This window comes from Drosophila grimshawi, unplaced genomic scaffold, assembly GCF_018153295.1.
Source record: "Drosophila grimshawi isolate 15287-2541.00 unplaced genomic scaffold, ASM1815329v1 contig_1377, whole genome shotgun sequence".
Taxonomy (NCBI): domain Eukaryota; kingdom Metazoa; phylum Arthropoda; class Insecta; order Diptera; family Drosophilidae; genus Drosophila; species Drosophila grimshawi.
The window spans coordinates 17,700,199-17,714,319 of NW_025062900.1; the positions used below are offsets into that span (position 1 = coordinate 17,700,199).

Genomic DNA, 14,121 nt, shown 5'->3' on the forward strand with positions numbered 1-14,121 from the left:
AATAGTTAAAAAGAATAGAAGTGATTAAATCATTTTTTAAACATGCTTTTAACTTGGCCATTTGCTGTAAAAAATTGACTAGCTTGGAGTGCAAGCAACAAGAGAAAAATGTATCGAAAACATATAAATTCTTCTTGAATAATTAATACCTACTTATTTTATATATTACATGTATATTAACTTCAGTTACATCTGTTTGATAATTATTGTAATACCAAAATCAAACGATTACAGATGAATGGTACATGCAACATCCAGATGACCACAATACTCGTATCAAGCGAGCAACTTATTAAAAGTCACATTATTCTTTATTTATATCATTGTTGACTATCAGATTACGACATGTCTCTCTAAAGAAACATATATATCGGATCGAATGAGAAAATATTATATGAACTGCATGTTCACATCAAAATTGAAAGTAATATAATCACGAGCAACACATTAGATGTGCAACTTGAATCTTTATTTATATACATTTCTTCAAAAGGGAATCCATTATTGTAATTGCAATTCGAAAAACATTTACTGCTTTTCTTGCTTTGCTATTTACATACTGATTGTAATACAGTAAATAATATATTTATGTATATTGAGTAAAACATTTCGCAATAATTATCTTCTGTAATATTTCCTAATTATATTTAAACGTTTTTTAAAGCCTGAATAGCTGAATTATTCATTCAAATATTATTTATGAAAACTCAAATCTCTTTGTTGAAAGTATTTTGTGGTCCTGAAAAGGACCGATTTGGTTACAATTGATGCTTTACAATTTACAATTTAAGCACGTTCGCCACGAATGCGTCTGGCCAGTTGGATATCTTTGGGCATGATGGTGACACGCTTAGCATGGATAGCACACAAGTTCGTGTCTTCAAATAGGCCAACCAGGTAGGCTTCGCTAGCTTCTTGCAGAGCCATCACAGCCGAACTCTGGAAACGTAAATCGGTCTTGAAGTCCTGAGCAATTTCGCGTACTAAACGCTGGAACGGCAGCTTGCGGATAAGCAACTCTGTGCTCTTCTGGTAGCGACGAATTTCACGCAGTGCAACTGTACCGGGACGATAGCGATGAGGTTTCTTCACACCACCGGTTGCTGGAGCACTTTTACGTGCTGCCTTAGTTGCCAACTGTTTGCGAGGAGCCTTGCCTCCCGTCGATTTACGAGCAGTCTGCTTAGTACGCGCCATTTTTCTCTTTCTATAACACTGTTTACACTCTCACTGTTGAAAACACAATAATCGTCCGCTGGTTTGCTGCTCGTTTATATAGAAAACTGCTCGTTAAGCGAGGGTAGTGTGCGAGCGGGATAGAAATATATGTGCACTCGCTCAAGAGTTTGCTCTTTTTGGTATAAATAGAAGCGCTTGCGACGAAGCAGCATTACTTTGTTTCTGGCATTCGTGGTGTAAAGTGTGAATTAAAAGTGAAAAATGACTGGTCGTGGTAAAGGTGGCAAAGGTTTGGGTAAAGGCGGCGCTAAACGTCATCGCAAAGTGTTGCGTGATAACATCCAGGGCATCACGAAGCCAGCTATTCGTCGTTTAGCTCGTCGTGGTGGTGTGAAACGTATCTCAGGACTCATTTATGAAGAAACTCGTGGTGTTCTAAAGGTATTCTTGGAAAACGTTATCCGCGATGCGGTCACATACACCGAGCATGCCAAGAGGAAGACGGTCACTGCCATGGATGTTGTCTATGCGCTGAAGAGACAAGGCCGTACCCTATACGGTTTTGGCGGCTAAAAACTAAATCCCAAATACAAATATGTACAAGTACAGTCATACCAATCGGTCCTTTTCAGGACCACCAAATCTTTACTCAAAAGAGATGAAAAATATTCAATATCTAGCCAAGTAATATGCACCTGAAATATACTTTTATTTAGCATTTGCTTTATAAAATACAAATAATTTAACAAAAAAAAGTGTTGAAACACCAAATGGATGCCAACAACACGCGGTGTTCCCAAGCGGTCCCCCATCTAAGTACTAACCGCGCCCGACGCTGCTTAATTTCGGTGATCGGACGAGAACCGATGTATTCAGCGTAGTATGGTCGTTGGCAAATGTCATGCGCTTAACATTTGCTTTTATGGCATCACACACATCACATCCACTTAAAAAGCAAGTGAAGCGTCAGCCAAGAATACGCTACTGTGTATTTAGTTAATTTCAGCAGAAAGTTACTAAATGTAGCAAATTAATTAAATAAAATTTCATTTTTAAATTTACATTAAAAATTAAAAGAAATGTTATATTAAGGAGTCTATCGGTGAATGTAAGTAAAAAAAAAAACACAATTCACTGCGAAGAGCAAAAAGTAGGAAATACCCTTACTCCTCAGGTAGATGATACTGTTTTGACACCAACTGTACTTTTCTTACATTTCTCTTTTCGTTTTTCGACCGTGGGAATTCAAATATAGTCAATGAAAAATTAAATCTCTTTTACATATTTTGGTCGTCCTGAAAAGGACGTTTGATTGAGTTTTTTTTTTTACATATGTACATGCTATTTGAGAGTAGTCTGGTAGTTTATGCCTTCTTTTCCGTCTTCTTGGGGAGTAGAACTGCCTGGATGTTGGGTAAAACACCACCCTGCGCAATGGTAACGCCCGAAAGCAGTTTATTTAACTCTTCATCGTTGCGGATGGCCAATTGCAGATGGCGAGGGATAATCCTAGTTTTCTTATTATCACGAGCAGCATTGCCAGCCAACTCCAAGACTTCAGCGGCCAAGTATTCCATAACGGCAGCTAAGTACACAGGAGCACCGGCACCAACACGCTCGGCGTAGTTGCCCTTGCGAAGAAGACGGTGAATACGACCCACGGGAAACTGGAGTCCAGCGCGGTTGGAACGCGACTTTGCCTTTCCCTTTACTTTTCCACCTTTACCACGACCAGACATTGTTATTTAGTTCACAAATTAGTCACTCTCAACACACAAATATCAAATACCGAATGATTCCGACAAACAAGCCGTCATTGTATTTATAGTTTTTCAGCTACCTACTTTGTCAGGTTAGGAATGAACAGCTGCGCAGTAATTCGAGCGCAGTGGTGGATTTTAACATGAAAGCGTCGTTCAAACGAGAGTATATATTAGAAGCATTTTCGATGTGCTGAACACACATTGTGAAGTTAATCAAAGTGAAGTGAATAAGTATTAAGAATGCCGCCGAAAACTAGTGGAAAGGCAGCCAAAAAGGCTGGCAAGGCTCAAAAGAACATCACCAAGAATGACAAGAAGAAGAAGCGCAAGAGGAAGGAAAGCTATGCCATCTACATTTACAAAGTGTTGAAGCAGGTCCATCCTGACACTGGCATTTCGTCAAAGGCAATGAGCATCATGAACAGCTTCGTGAATGATATTTTTGAGCGTATTGCTGCCGAGGCATCTCGTTTGGCCCACTACAACAAACGTTCAACCATCACAAGTCGGGAAATCCAAACCGCTGTCCGTCTTTTACTGCCCGGAGAGTTGGCTAAGCACGCCGTCAGTGAGGGAACCAAAGCAGTCACCAAGTACACTAGCTCCAAGTAAATTGCAGGCAGAAATACCAGCGAGCAGCTAGCAGCAAAAGGCCCTTTTCAGGGCCACAAATCATTCCTTTCAAAGAATTCAAAATATTTTTCCATTACTGGTGAAGCAACTTAATAAACTAATTTTCATATTCTATTCTATTGATGCCGCAAATTACTCACAATCAGAGTATATTTTAGCTGGACTTTTAATGAAATAAAAATTAACAGCAAAATTACCTTTTTATAGTTCCCACAACGAATAAAGTACGTGCAGAAAGGAAATTAATCTTATTAACACACAAAATAGATTGTTTGGCTTATAAATATACCTCAGAAGTATATGCAATAAATATATGGAAATACAGCCCTCAAAGGAAAAACATATTTCGTAAGTATAGCTGAATAGCTGAGTTATTCATTAAAATATTATTTATGAAAACTCAAATCTCTTTGTTGAAAGTATTTTGTGGTCCTGAAAAGGACCGATTTGGTTACAATTGATGCTTTACAATTTACAATTTAAGCACGTTCGCCACGAATGCGTCTGGCCAGTTGGATATCTTTGGGCATGATGGTGACACGCTTAGCATGGATAGCACACAAGTTCGTGTCTTCAAATAGGCCAACCAGGTAGGCTTCGCTAGCTTCTTGCAGAGCCATCACAGCCGAACTCTGGAAACGTAAATCGGTCTTGAAGTCCTGAGCAATTTCGCGTACTAAACGCTGGAACGGCAGCTTGCGGATAAGCAACTCTGTGCTCTTCTGGTAGCGACGAATTTCACGCAGTGCAACTGTACCGGGACGATAGCGATGAGGTTTCTTCACACCACCGGTTGCTGGAGCACTTTTACGTGCTGCCTTAGTTGCCAACTGTTTGCGAGGAGCCTTGCCTCCCGTCGATTTACGAGCAGTCTGCTTAGTACGCGCCATTTTTCTCTTTCTATAACACTGTTTACACTCTCACTGTTGAAAACACAATAATCGTCCGCTGGTTTGCTGCTCGTTTATATAGAAAACTGCTCGTTAAGCGAGGGTAGTGTGCGAGCGGGATAGAAATATCTGTGCACTCGCTCAAGAGTTTGCTCTTTTTGGTATAAATAGAAGCGCTTGCGACGAAGCAGCATTACTTTGTTTCTGGCATTCGTGGTGTAAAGTGTGAATTAAAAGTGAAAAATGACTGGTCGTGGTAAAGGTGGCAAAGGTTTGGGTAAAGGCGGCGCTAAACGTCATCGCAAAGTGTTGCGTGATAACATCCAGGGCATCACGAAGCCAGCTATTCGTCGTTTAGCTCGTCGTGGTGGTGTGAAACGTATCTCAGGACTCATTTATGAAGAAACTCGTGGTGTTCTAAAGGTATTCTTGGAAAACGTTATCCGCGATGCGGTCACATACACCGAGCATGCCAAGAGGAAGACGGTCACTGCCATGGATGTTGTCTATGCGCTGAAGAGACAAGGCCGTACCCTATACGGTTTTGGCGGCTAAAAACTAAATCCCAAATACAAATATGTACAAGTACAGTCATACCAATCGGTCCTTTTCAGGACCACCAAATCTTTACTCAAAAGAGATGAAAAATATTCAATATCTAGCCAAGTAATATGCACCTGAAATATACTTTTATTTAGCATTTGCTTTATAAAATACAAATAATTTAACAAAAAAAGTGTTGAAGCACCAAATGGATGCCAACAACACGCGGTGTTCCCAAGCGGTCCCCCATCTAAGTACTAACCGCGCCCGACGCTGCTTAATTTCGGTGATCGGACGAGAACCGATGTATTCAGCGTAGTATGGTCGTTGGCAAATGTCATGCGCTTAACATTTGCTTTTATGGCATCACACACATCACATCCACTTAAAAAGCAAGTGAAGCGTCAGCCAAGAATACGCTACTGTGTATTTAGTTAATTTCAGCAGAAAGTTACTAAATGTAGCAAATTAATTAAATAAAATTTCATTTTTAAATTTACATTAAAAATTAAAAGAAATGTTATATTAAGGAGTCTATCGGTGAATGTAAGTAAAAAAAACACAATTCACAGCGAAGAGCAAAAAGTAGGAAATACCCTTACTCCTCAGGTAGATGATACTGTTTTGACACCAACTGTACTTTTCTTACATTTCTCTTTTCGTTTTTCGACCGTGGGAATTCAAATATAGTCAATGAAAAATTAAATCTCTTTTACATATTTTGGTCGTCCTGAAAAGGACGTTTGATAGAGTTTTTTTTTTTACATATGTACATGCTATTTGAGAGTAGTCTGGTAGTTTATGCCTTCTTTTCCGTCTTCTTGGGGAGTAGAACTGCCTGGATGTTGGGTAAAACACCACCCTGCGCAATGGTAACGCCCGAAAGCAGTTTATTTAACTCTTCATCGTTGCGGATGGCCAATTGCAGATGGCGAGGGATAATCCTAGTTTTCTTATTATCACGAGCAGCATTGCCAGCCAACTCCAAGACTTCAGCGGCCAAGTATTCCATAACGGCAGCTAAGTACACAGGAGCACCGGCACCAACACGCTCGGCGTAGTTGCCCTTGCGAAGAAGACGGTGAATACGACCCACGGGAAACTGGAGTCCAGCGCGGTTGGAACGCGACTTTGCCTTTCCCTTTACTTTTCCACCTTTACCACGACCAGACATTGTTATTTAGTTCACAAATTAGTCACTCTCAACACACAAATATCAAATACCGAATGATTCCGACAAACAAGCCGTCATTGTATTTATAGTTTTTCAGCTACCTACTTCTTCAGGTTAGGAATGAACAGCTGCGCAGTATTTTCGAGCGCAGTGGTGGATTTTAACATGAAAGCGTCGTTCAAACGAAAGTATATATGATAAGCATTTTCGGTGTGCTGAACACACATTTGTGAAGTTAATCAAAGTGAAGTGAATAAGTATTAAGTATGCCGCCGAAAACTAGTGGAAAGGCAGCCAAAAAGGCTGGCAAGGCTCAAAAGAACATTACCAAGAATGACAAGAAGAAGAAGCGCAAGAGGAAGGAAAGCTATGCCATCTACATTTACAAAGTGTTGAAGCAGGTCCATCCTGACACTGGCATTTCGTCAAAGGCAATGAGCATCATGAACAGCTTCGTGAATGATATTTTTGAGCGTATTGCTGCCGAGGCATCTCGTTTGGCCCACTACAACAAACGTTCAACCATCACAAGTCGGGAAATCCAAACCGCTGTCCGTCTTTTACTGCCCGGAGAGTTGGCTAAGCACGCCGTCAGTGAGGGAACCAAAGCAGTCACCAAGTACACTAGCTCCAAGTAAATTGCAGGCAGAAATACAAGCGAGCAGCTAGCAGCAAAAGGCCCTTTTCAGGGCCACAAATCATTCCTTTCAAAGAATTCAAAATATTTTTCCATTACTGGTGAAGCAACTTAATAAACTAATTTTCATATTCTATTCTATTGATGCCGCAAATTACTCACAATCAGAGTATATTTTAGCTGGACTTTTAATGAAATAAAAATCAACAGCAAAATTACCTTTTTTTAGTTCCCACAACGAATAAAGTACGCGGAGAAAGTAAATTAGTCTTATTAACACACAAAATAAATATTCTTACGAAGTGTGCAACAAATATATGGAAATAGTCTTTAAAGCAAAAACAGATACTGAATAAGTCTGGAAATATTTTTCTCTCTTTAAAAATACATAAATTGTAGCCCTGAAAAGGGCTTTGTTAAAATGCGAAGGCGAATTTCACAATTAAGAAATTCCGAATTTCACTTCTACTCTGATTAGGAGTGTTTTTTTACTTCTTGGCGGCCTTCGGCTTCTTGGCAGAAGCTTTTTTCGGTGTCGCTGGCTTTGCTACTGCCTTTGCCTGCTTTGGCTTAGCACTTGTGGCTTGTGTCTTGGGCTTTGGCGTCTTTGCCTTTGCTGCGCTTTGTTTGGCCTTTGCCTTTGCTTTTGCATCTGCTGTGGTGGGTTTAGCCTTTACTGTACCCGTTTTCTTAGCATCCTTTGCTACTGCCTTTGCCTTTGCTTTTGCTTTTGCCTTATCTGCCTTCGATTTCTCAGCGCTCTTTTTGCTGGCGGTGGCTACCTTTGATGGCTTCTTCTTGTCAACTGTAGCTGATTTCTTCTTTTTAGCTGCTGCTGCTGCTGATGCTGCTGTGGTTTTCTTCTCCAGAGGAGAAGCCTTTGGTTTCGGCTCTTTTTTGGCTGATGCAGACAGTTTAAACGAACCAGATGCACCCTTGCCCTTTGTTTGGACCAGCTTTCCACTTGCAACTGCAGTCCTCAAGTACTTCTTAATGAACGGTGCTAGTTTCTGGGCATCGCACTTGTAGGTGGCACTAATGTATTTCTTAATTGCCAGAAGCGATGAGCCACCACGCTCCTTCAAGTTTTTTATCGAAGCATCTACCATTTGCTGAGTTGGCGGGTGTGATGCTCCAGCTGTTGTCCTCTTTGCCTTCAATCCTGATGCTGCCTTCTTGGTGGCCACCTTCTTCTCGGCTGCAGCTGGTGTGGCAGTCACGGGAGAGGCGATTGTGGCAACTGCTGAATCAGACATATTTCACTTTAGTTCACTTTCACAACGATTTACACTTTAATGGTACAAATTTGCTGAAACTCACCATGCTATTTGGTCACTCGATTGAGTGAGAATCGAGGAGGAGAGCCGAACGAGAATGTTTACGGCATTGAACGTTTGTCATGTGAAAGATTGCCAACGTCTTATTGTTAATTTGCCATTTACAATCGATTTATTTGCAAATAGAAAAGAATGTAAATGTGGATAATGTTTAAAATATTTGAGCAACTAAATATAATAGATTTGAATTTATTATCTTAAATCACCGAGTCGTGGAAGTCGTGCAAAGTCTCGATTTGTTCCATCACGCAACATTTGTTAGTGAAAAACAACTCTTTTTAATATAATTACAACAAAATTTAGAAAATTATAATATTAATTGTATTATTTAAACTTTTCTTTACTGAAACACAATAGTTAAAAAGAATAGAAGTGATTAAATCATTTTTTAAACATGCTTTTAACTTGGCCATTAGCTGTAAAAAATTGACTAGCTTGGAGTGCAAGCAACAAGAGAAAAATGTATCGAAAACATATAAATTCTTCTTGAATAATTAATACCTACTTATTTTATATATTACATGTATATTAACTTCAGTTACATCTGTTTGATAATTATTGTAATACCAGAATCAAACGATTACAGATGAATTGTACATGCAACATCCAGATGACCACAATACGCGTATCAAGCGAGCAACTTATTAAAAGTCACATTATTCTTTATTTATATCATTGTTGTCTATCAGATTACGACATGTCTCTCTAAAGAAACATATATATCGGATCGAATGAGAAAATATTATATGAACTGCATGTTCACATCAAAATTGAAAGTAATATAATCACGAGCAACACATTAGATGTGCAACTTGAATCTTTATTTATATACATTTCTTCAAAAGGGAATCCATTATTGTAATTGCAATTCGAAAAACATTTACTGCTTTTCTTGCTTTGCTATTTACATACTGATTGTAATACAGTAAATAATATATTTATGTATATTGAGTAAAACATTTCCTAATTATATTTAAACGTTTTTTAAAGCTGAATAGCTGAGTTATTCATTAAAATATTATTTATGAAAACTCAAATCTCTTTGTTGAAAGTATTTTGTGGTCTGAAAAGGACCGATTTGGTTACAATTGATGCTTTACAATTTACAATTTAAGCACGTTCGCCACGAATGCGTCTGGCCAGTTGGATATCTTTGGGCATGATGGTGACACGCTTAGCATGGATAGCACACAAGTTCGTGTCTTCAAATAGGCCAACCAGGTAGGCTTCGCTAGCTTCTTGCAGAGCCATCACAGCCGAACTCTGGAAACGTAAATCGGTCTTGAAGTCCTGAGCAATTTCGCGTACTAAACGCTGGAACGGCAGCTTGCGGATAAGCAACTCTGTGCTCTTCTGGTAGCGACGAATTTCACGCAGTGCAACTGTACCGGGACGATAGCGATGAGGTTTCTTCACACCACCGGTTGCTGGAGCACTTTTACGTGCTGCCTTAGTTGCCAACTGTTTGCGAGGAGCCTTGCCTCCCGTCGATTTACGAGCAGTCTGCTTAGTACGCGCCATTTTTCTCTTTCTATAACACTGTTTACACTCTCACTGTTGAAAACACAATAATCGTCCGCTGGTTTGCTGCTCGTTTATATAGAAAACTGCTCGTTAAGCGAGGGTAGTGTGCGAGCGGGATAGAAATATCTGTGCACTCGCTCAAGAGTTTGCTCTTTTTGGTATAAATAGAAGCGCTTGCGACGAAGCAGCATTACTTTGTTTCTGGCATTCGTGGTGTAAAGTGTGAATTAAAAGTGAAAAATGACTGGTCGTGGTAAAGGTGGCAAAGGTTTGGGTAAAGGCGGCGCTAAACGTCATCGCAAAGTGTTGCGTGATAACATCCAGGGCATCACGAAGCCAGCTATTCGTCGTTTAGCTCGTCGTGGTGGTGTGAAACGTATCTCTGGACTCATTTATGAAGAAACTCGTGGTGTTCTAAAGGTATTCTTGGAAAACGTTATCCGCGATGCGGTCACATACACCGAGCATGCCAAGAGGAAGACGGTCACTGCCATGGATGTTGTCTATGCGCTGAAGAGACAAGGCCGTACCCTATACGGTTTTGGCGGCTAAAAACTAAATCCCAAATACAAATATGTACAAGTACAGTCATACCAATCGGTCCTTTTCAGGACCACCAAATCTTTACTCAAAAGAGATGAAAAATATTCAATATCTAGCCAAGTAATATGCACCTGAAATATACTTTTATTTAGCATTTGCTTTATAAAATACAAATAATTTAACAAAAAAAGTGTTGAAACACCAAATGGATGCCAACAACACGCGGTGTTCCCAAGCGGTCCCCCATCTAAGTACTAACCGCGCCCGACGCTGCTTAATTTCGGTGATCGGACGAGAACCGATATATTCAGCGTAGTATGGTCGTTGGCAAATGTCATGCGCTTAATATTTGCTTTTATGGCATCACACACATCACATCCACTTAAAAAGCAAGTGAAGCGTCAGCCAAGAATACGCTACTGTGTATTTAGTTAATTTCAGCAGAAAGTTACTAAATGTAGCAAATTAATTAAATAAAATTTCATTTTTAAATTTACATTAAAAATTAAAAGAAATGTTATATTAAGGAGGAGTCTATCGGTGAATGTAAGTAAAAAAAAAACACAATTCACAGCGAAGAGCAAAAAGTAGGAAATACCCTTACTCCTCAGGTAGATGATACTGTTTTGACACCAACTGTACTTTTCTTACATTTCTCTTTTCGTTTTTCGACCGTGGGAATTCAAATATAGTCAATGAAAAATTAAATCTCTTTTACATATTTTGGTCGTCCTGAAAAGGACGTTTGATTGAGTTTTTTTTTTTTACATATGTACATGCTATTTGAGAGTAGTCTGGTAGTTTATGCCTTCTTTTCCGTCTTCTTGGGGAGTAGAACTGCCTGGATGTTGGGTAAAACACCACCCTGGGCAATGGTAACGCCCGAAAGCAGTTTATTTAACTCTTCATCGTTGCGGATGGCCAATTGCAGATGGCGAGGGATAATCCTAGTTTTCTTATTATCACGAGCAGCATTGCCAGCCAACTCCAAGACTTCAGCGGCCAAGTATTCCATAACGGCAGCTAAGTACACAGGAGCACCGGCACCAACACGCTCGGCGTAGTTGCCCTTGCGAAGAAGACGGTGAATACGACCCACGGGAAACTGGAGTCCAGCGCGGTTGGAACGCGACTTTGCCTTTCCCTTTACTTTTCCACCTTTACCACGACCAGACATTGTTATTTAGTTCACAAATTAGTCACTCTCAACACACAAATATCAAATACCGAATGATTCCGACAAACAAGCCGTCATTGTATTTATAGTTTTTCAGCTACCTACTTCTTCAGGTTAGGAATGAACAGCTGCGCAGTATTTTCGAGCGCAGTGGTGGATTTTAACATGAAAGCGTCGTTCAAACGAAAGTATATATGATAAGCATTTTCGGTGTGCTGAACAGACATTTGTGAAGTTAATCAAAGTGAAGTGAATAAGTATTAAGTATGCCGCCGAAAACTAGTGGAAAGGCAGCCAAAAAGGCTGGCAAGGCTCAAAAGAACATTACCAAGAATGACAAGAAGAAGAAGCGCAAGAGGAAGGAAAGCTATGCCATCTACATTTACAAAGTGTTGAAGCAGGTCCATCCTGACACTGGCATTTCGTCAAAGGCAATGAGCATCATGAACAGCTTCGTGAATGATATTTTTGAGCGTATTGCTGCCGAGGCATCTCGTTTGGCCCACTACAACAAACGTTCAACCATCACAAGTCGGGAAATCCAAACCGCTGTCCGTCTTTTACTGCCCGGAGAGTTGGCTAAGCACGCCGTCAGTGAGGGAACCAAAGCAGTCACCAAGTACACTAGCTCCAAGTAAATTGCAGGCAGAAATACCAGCGAGCAGCTAGCAGCAAAAGGCCCTTTTCAGGGCCACAAATCATTCCTTTCAAAGAATTCAAAATATTTTTCCATTACTGGTGAAGCAACTTAATAAACTAATTTTCATATTCTATTCTATTGATGCCGCAAATTACTCACAGAGTATATTTTAGCTGGACTTTTAATGAAATAAAAATTAACAGCAAAATTAACTTTTTATAGTTCCCACAACGAATAAAGTACGTGCAGAAAGGAAATTAATCTTATTAACACACAAAATAGATTGTTTGGCTTATAAATATACCTCAGAAGTATATGCAATAAATATATGGAAATACAGCCCTCAAAGGAAAAACATATTTCGTAAGTATAGCTGAATAGCTGAGTTATTCATTAAAATATTATTTATGAAAACTCAAATCTCTTTGTTGAAAGTATTTTGTGGTCCTGAAAAGGACCGATTTGGTTACAATTGATGCTTTACAATTTACAATTTAAGCACGTTCGCCACGAATGCGTCTGGCCAGTTGGATATCTTTGGGCATGATGGTGACACGCTTAGCATGGATAGCACACAAGTTCGTGTCTTCAAATAGGCCAACCAGGTAGGCTTCGCTAGCTTCTTGCAGAGCCATCACAGCCGAACTCTGGAAACGTAAATCGGTCTTGAAGTCCTGAGCAATTTCGCGTACTAAACGCTGGAACGGCAGCTTGCGGATAAGCAACTCTGTGCTCTTCTGGTAGCGACGAATTTCACGCAGTGCAACTGTACCGGGACGATAGCGATGAGGTTTCTTCACACCACCGGTTGCTGGAGCACTTTTACGTGCTGCCTTAGTTGCCAACTGTTTGCGAGGAGCCTTGCCTCCCGTCGATTTACGAGCAGTCTGCTTAGTACGCGCCATTTTTCTCTTTCTATAACACTGTTTACACTCTCACTGTTGAAAACACAATAATCGTCCGCTGGTTTGCTGCTCGTTTATATAGAAAACTGCTCGTTAAGCGAGGGTAGTGTGCGAGCGGGATAGAAATATCTGTGCACTCGCTCAAGAGTTTGCTCTTTTTGGTATAAATAGAAGCGCTTGCGACGAAGCAGCATTACTTTGTTTCTGGCATTCGTGGTGTAAAGTGTGAATTAAAAGTGAAAAATGACTGGTCGTGGTAAAGGTGGCAAAGGTTTGGGTAAAGGCGGCGCTAAACGTCATCGCAAAGTGTTGCGTGATAACATCCAGGGCATCACGAAGCCAGCTATTCGTCGTTTAGCTCGTCGTGGTGGTGTGAAACGTATCTCAGGACTCATTTATGAAGAAACTCGTGGTGTTCTAAAGGTATTCTTGGAAAACGTTATCCGCGATGCGGTCACATACACCGAGCATGCCAAGAGGAAGACGGTCACTGCCATGGATGTTGTCTATGCGCTGAAGAGACAAGGCCGTACCCTATACGGTTTTGGCGGCTAAAAACTAAATCCCAAATACAAATATGTACAAGTACAGTCATACCAATCGGTCCTTTTCAGGACCACCAAATCTTTACTCAAAAGAGATGAAAAATATTCAATATCTAGCCAAGTAATATGCACCTGAAATATACTTTTATTTAGCATTTGCTTTATAAAATACAAATAATTTAACAAAAAAAAGTGTTGAAACACCAAATGGATGCCAACAACACGCGGTGTTCCCAAGCGGTCCCCCATCTAAGTACTAACCGCGCCCGACGCTGCTTAATTTCGGTGATCGGACGAGAACCGATGTATTCAGCGTAGTATGGTCGTTGGCAAATGTCATGCGCTTAACATTTGCTTTTATGGCATCACACACATCACATCCACTTAAAAAGCAAGTGAAGCGTCAGCCAAGAATACGCTACTGTGTATTTAGTTAATTTCAGCAGAAAGTTACTAAATGTAGCAAATTAATTAAATAAAATTTCATTTTTAAATTTACATTAAAAATTAAAAGAAATGTTATATTAAGGAGTCTATCGGTGAATGTAAGTAAAAAAAAAACACAATTCACAGCGAAGAGCAAAAAGTAGGAAATACCCTTACTCCTCAGGTAGATGATACTGTTTTGACA

At 40.0% G+C, this 14,121-nt stretch overlaps 13 protein-coding genes and 4 non-coding genes across 17 annotated transcripts; 7 read left to right on the forward strand and 10 right to left on the reverse strand.

Moving 5' to 3' along the window:
- Positions 1-740: 740 nt before the first annotated feature.
- Positions 741-4,472, reverse strand: LOC6571813. The gene is made up of 3 exons (XM_043214407.1): positions 4,063-4,472; positions 2,644-2,899; positions 741-1,207 (listed from the first exon to the last, which is right to left on the reverse strand). The coding sequence occupies exons 1-3, from the start codon at positions 4,463-4,465 to the stop codon at positions 787-789; spliced, it is 1,080 nt and encodes a 359-aa protein (XP_043070342.1). The 5' UTR covers positions 4,466-4,472; the 3' UTR covers positions 741-786.
- LOC6571812 (histone H4) lies at positions 1,441-1,817 on the forward strand. Its single transcript, XM_001997948.3, has one exon. The coding sequence runs from the start codon at positions 1,441-1,443 to the stop codon at positions 1,750-1,752; it is 312 nt and encodes a 103-aa protein (XP_001997984.1). The 3' UTR covers positions 1,753-1,817.
- LOC6571245 lies at positions 1,955-2,073 on the reverse strand. Its single transcript, XR_047369.2, has one exon. It is a non-coding gene; the product is annotated as a 5S ribosomal RNA (ribosomal RNA).
- Positions 2,481-2,946, reverse strand: LOC6570169 (histone H2A). The gene has a single exon (XM_001996366.3). It carries the CDS (start codon positions 2,916-2,918, stop codon positions 2,544-2,546), a length of 375 nt encoding a protein of 124 aa, XP_001996402.1. The 5' UTR covers positions 2,919-2,946; the 3' UTR covers positions 2,481-2,543.
- On the forward strand, positions 3,170-3,658 carry LOC6570591 (histone H2B). The gene has a single exon (XM_001996765.3). The coding sequence runs from the start codon at positions 3,183-3,185 to the stop codon at positions 3,552-3,554; it is 372 nt and encodes a 123-aa protein (XP_001996801.2). The 5' UTR covers positions 3,170-3,182; the 3' UTR covers positions 3,555-3,658.
- Positions 4,473-4,708: 236 nt separating the features above from the next.
- Positions 4,709-5,020, forward strand: LOC6570598 (histone H4). The gene has a single exon (XM_001996769.3). It carries the CDS (start codon positions 4,709-4,711, stop codon positions 5,018-5,020), a length of 312 nt encoding a protein of 103 aa, XP_001996805.1.
- A 201-nt stretch (positions 5,021-5,221) lies between these two features.
- LOC6570599 lies at positions 5,222-5,340 on the reverse strand. The gene has a single exon (XR_047358.1). It is a non-coding gene; the product is annotated as a 5S ribosomal RNA (ribosomal RNA).
- A 411-nt stretch (positions 5,341-5,751) lies between these two features.
- On the reverse strand, positions 5,752-6,226 carry LOC6571747 (histone H2A). The gene has a single exon (XM_001997886.2). The coding sequence runs from the start codon at positions 6,180-6,182 to the stop codon at positions 5,808-5,810; it is 375 nt and encodes a 124-aa protein (XP_001997922.2). The 5' UTR covers positions 6,183-6,226; the 3' UTR covers positions 5,752-5,807.
- Positions 6,227-6,426: 200 nt separating this feature from the next.
- LOC6571746 (histone H2B) lies at positions 6,427-6,925 on the forward strand. The gene has a single exon (XM_001997887.2). The coding sequence runs from the start codon at positions 6,449-6,451 to the stop codon at positions 6,818-6,820; it is 372 nt and encodes a 123-aa protein (XP_001997923.1). The 5' UTR covers positions 6,427-6,448; the 3' UTR covers positions 6,821-6,925.
- A 287-nt stretch (positions 6,926-7,212) lies between these two features.
- Positions 7,213-8,075, reverse strand: LOC122322437 (histone H1-like). Its single transcript, XM_043214557.1, has one exon. It carries the CDS (start codon positions 8,073-8,075, stop codon positions 7,308-7,310), a length of 768 nt encoding a protein of 255 aa, XP_043070492.1. The 3' UTR covers positions 7,213-7,307.
- A 1,145-nt stretch (positions 8,076-9,220) lies between these two features.
- Positions 9,221-12,952, reverse strand: LOC122322414. The gene is made up of 3 exons (XM_043214408.1): positions 12,543-12,952; positions 11,126-11,381; positions 9,221-9,687 (listed from the first exon to the last, which is right to left on the reverse strand). The coding sequence occupies exons 1-3, from the start codon at positions 12,943-12,945 to the stop codon at positions 9,267-9,269; spliced, it is 1,080 nt and encodes a 359-aa protein (XP_043070343.1). The 5' UTR covers positions 12,946-12,952; the 3' UTR covers positions 9,221-9,266.
- LOC6571003 (histone H4) lies at positions 9,921-10,297 on the forward strand. Its single transcript, XM_001997170.3, has one exon. The coding sequence runs from the start codon at positions 9,921-9,923 to the stop codon at positions 10,230-10,232; it is 312 nt and encodes a 103-aa protein (XP_001997206.1). The 3' UTR covers positions 10,233-10,297.
- LOC6570995 lies at positions 10,434-10,552 on the reverse strand. Its single transcript, XR_047367.1, has one exon. It is a non-coding gene; the product is annotated as a 5S ribosomal RNA (ribosomal RNA).
- On the reverse strand, positions 10,956-11,453 carry LOC116806053 (histone H2A). The gene has a single exon (XM_043214514.1). It carries the CDS (start codon positions 11,398-11,400, stop codon positions 11,026-11,028), a length of 375 nt encoding a protein of 124 aa, XP_043070449.1. The 5' UTR covers positions 11,401-11,453; the 3' UTR covers positions 10,956-11,025.
- On the forward strand, positions 11,645-12,130 carry LOC6570191 (histone H2B). Its single transcript, XM_001996384.3, has one exon. It carries the CDS (start codon positions 11,667-11,669, stop codon positions 12,036-12,038), a length of 372 nt encoding a protein of 123 aa, XP_001996420.1. The 5' UTR covers positions 11,645-11,666; the 3' UTR covers positions 12,039-12,130.
- A 236-nt stretch (positions 12,953-13,188) lies between the features above and the next one.
- LOC122322415 (histone H4) lies at positions 13,189-13,500 on the forward strand. Its single transcript, XM_043214409.1, has one exon. It carries the CDS (start codon positions 13,189-13,191, stop codon positions 13,498-13,500), a length of 312 nt encoding a protein of 103 aa, XP_043070344.1.
- A 202-nt stretch (positions 13,501-13,702) lies between these two features.
- LOC6570188 lies at positions 13,703-13,821 on the reverse strand. The gene has a single exon (XR_047334.1). It is a non-coding gene; the product is annotated as a 5S ribosomal RNA (ribosomal RNA).
- Positions 13,822-14,121: the final 300 nt, after the last annotated feature.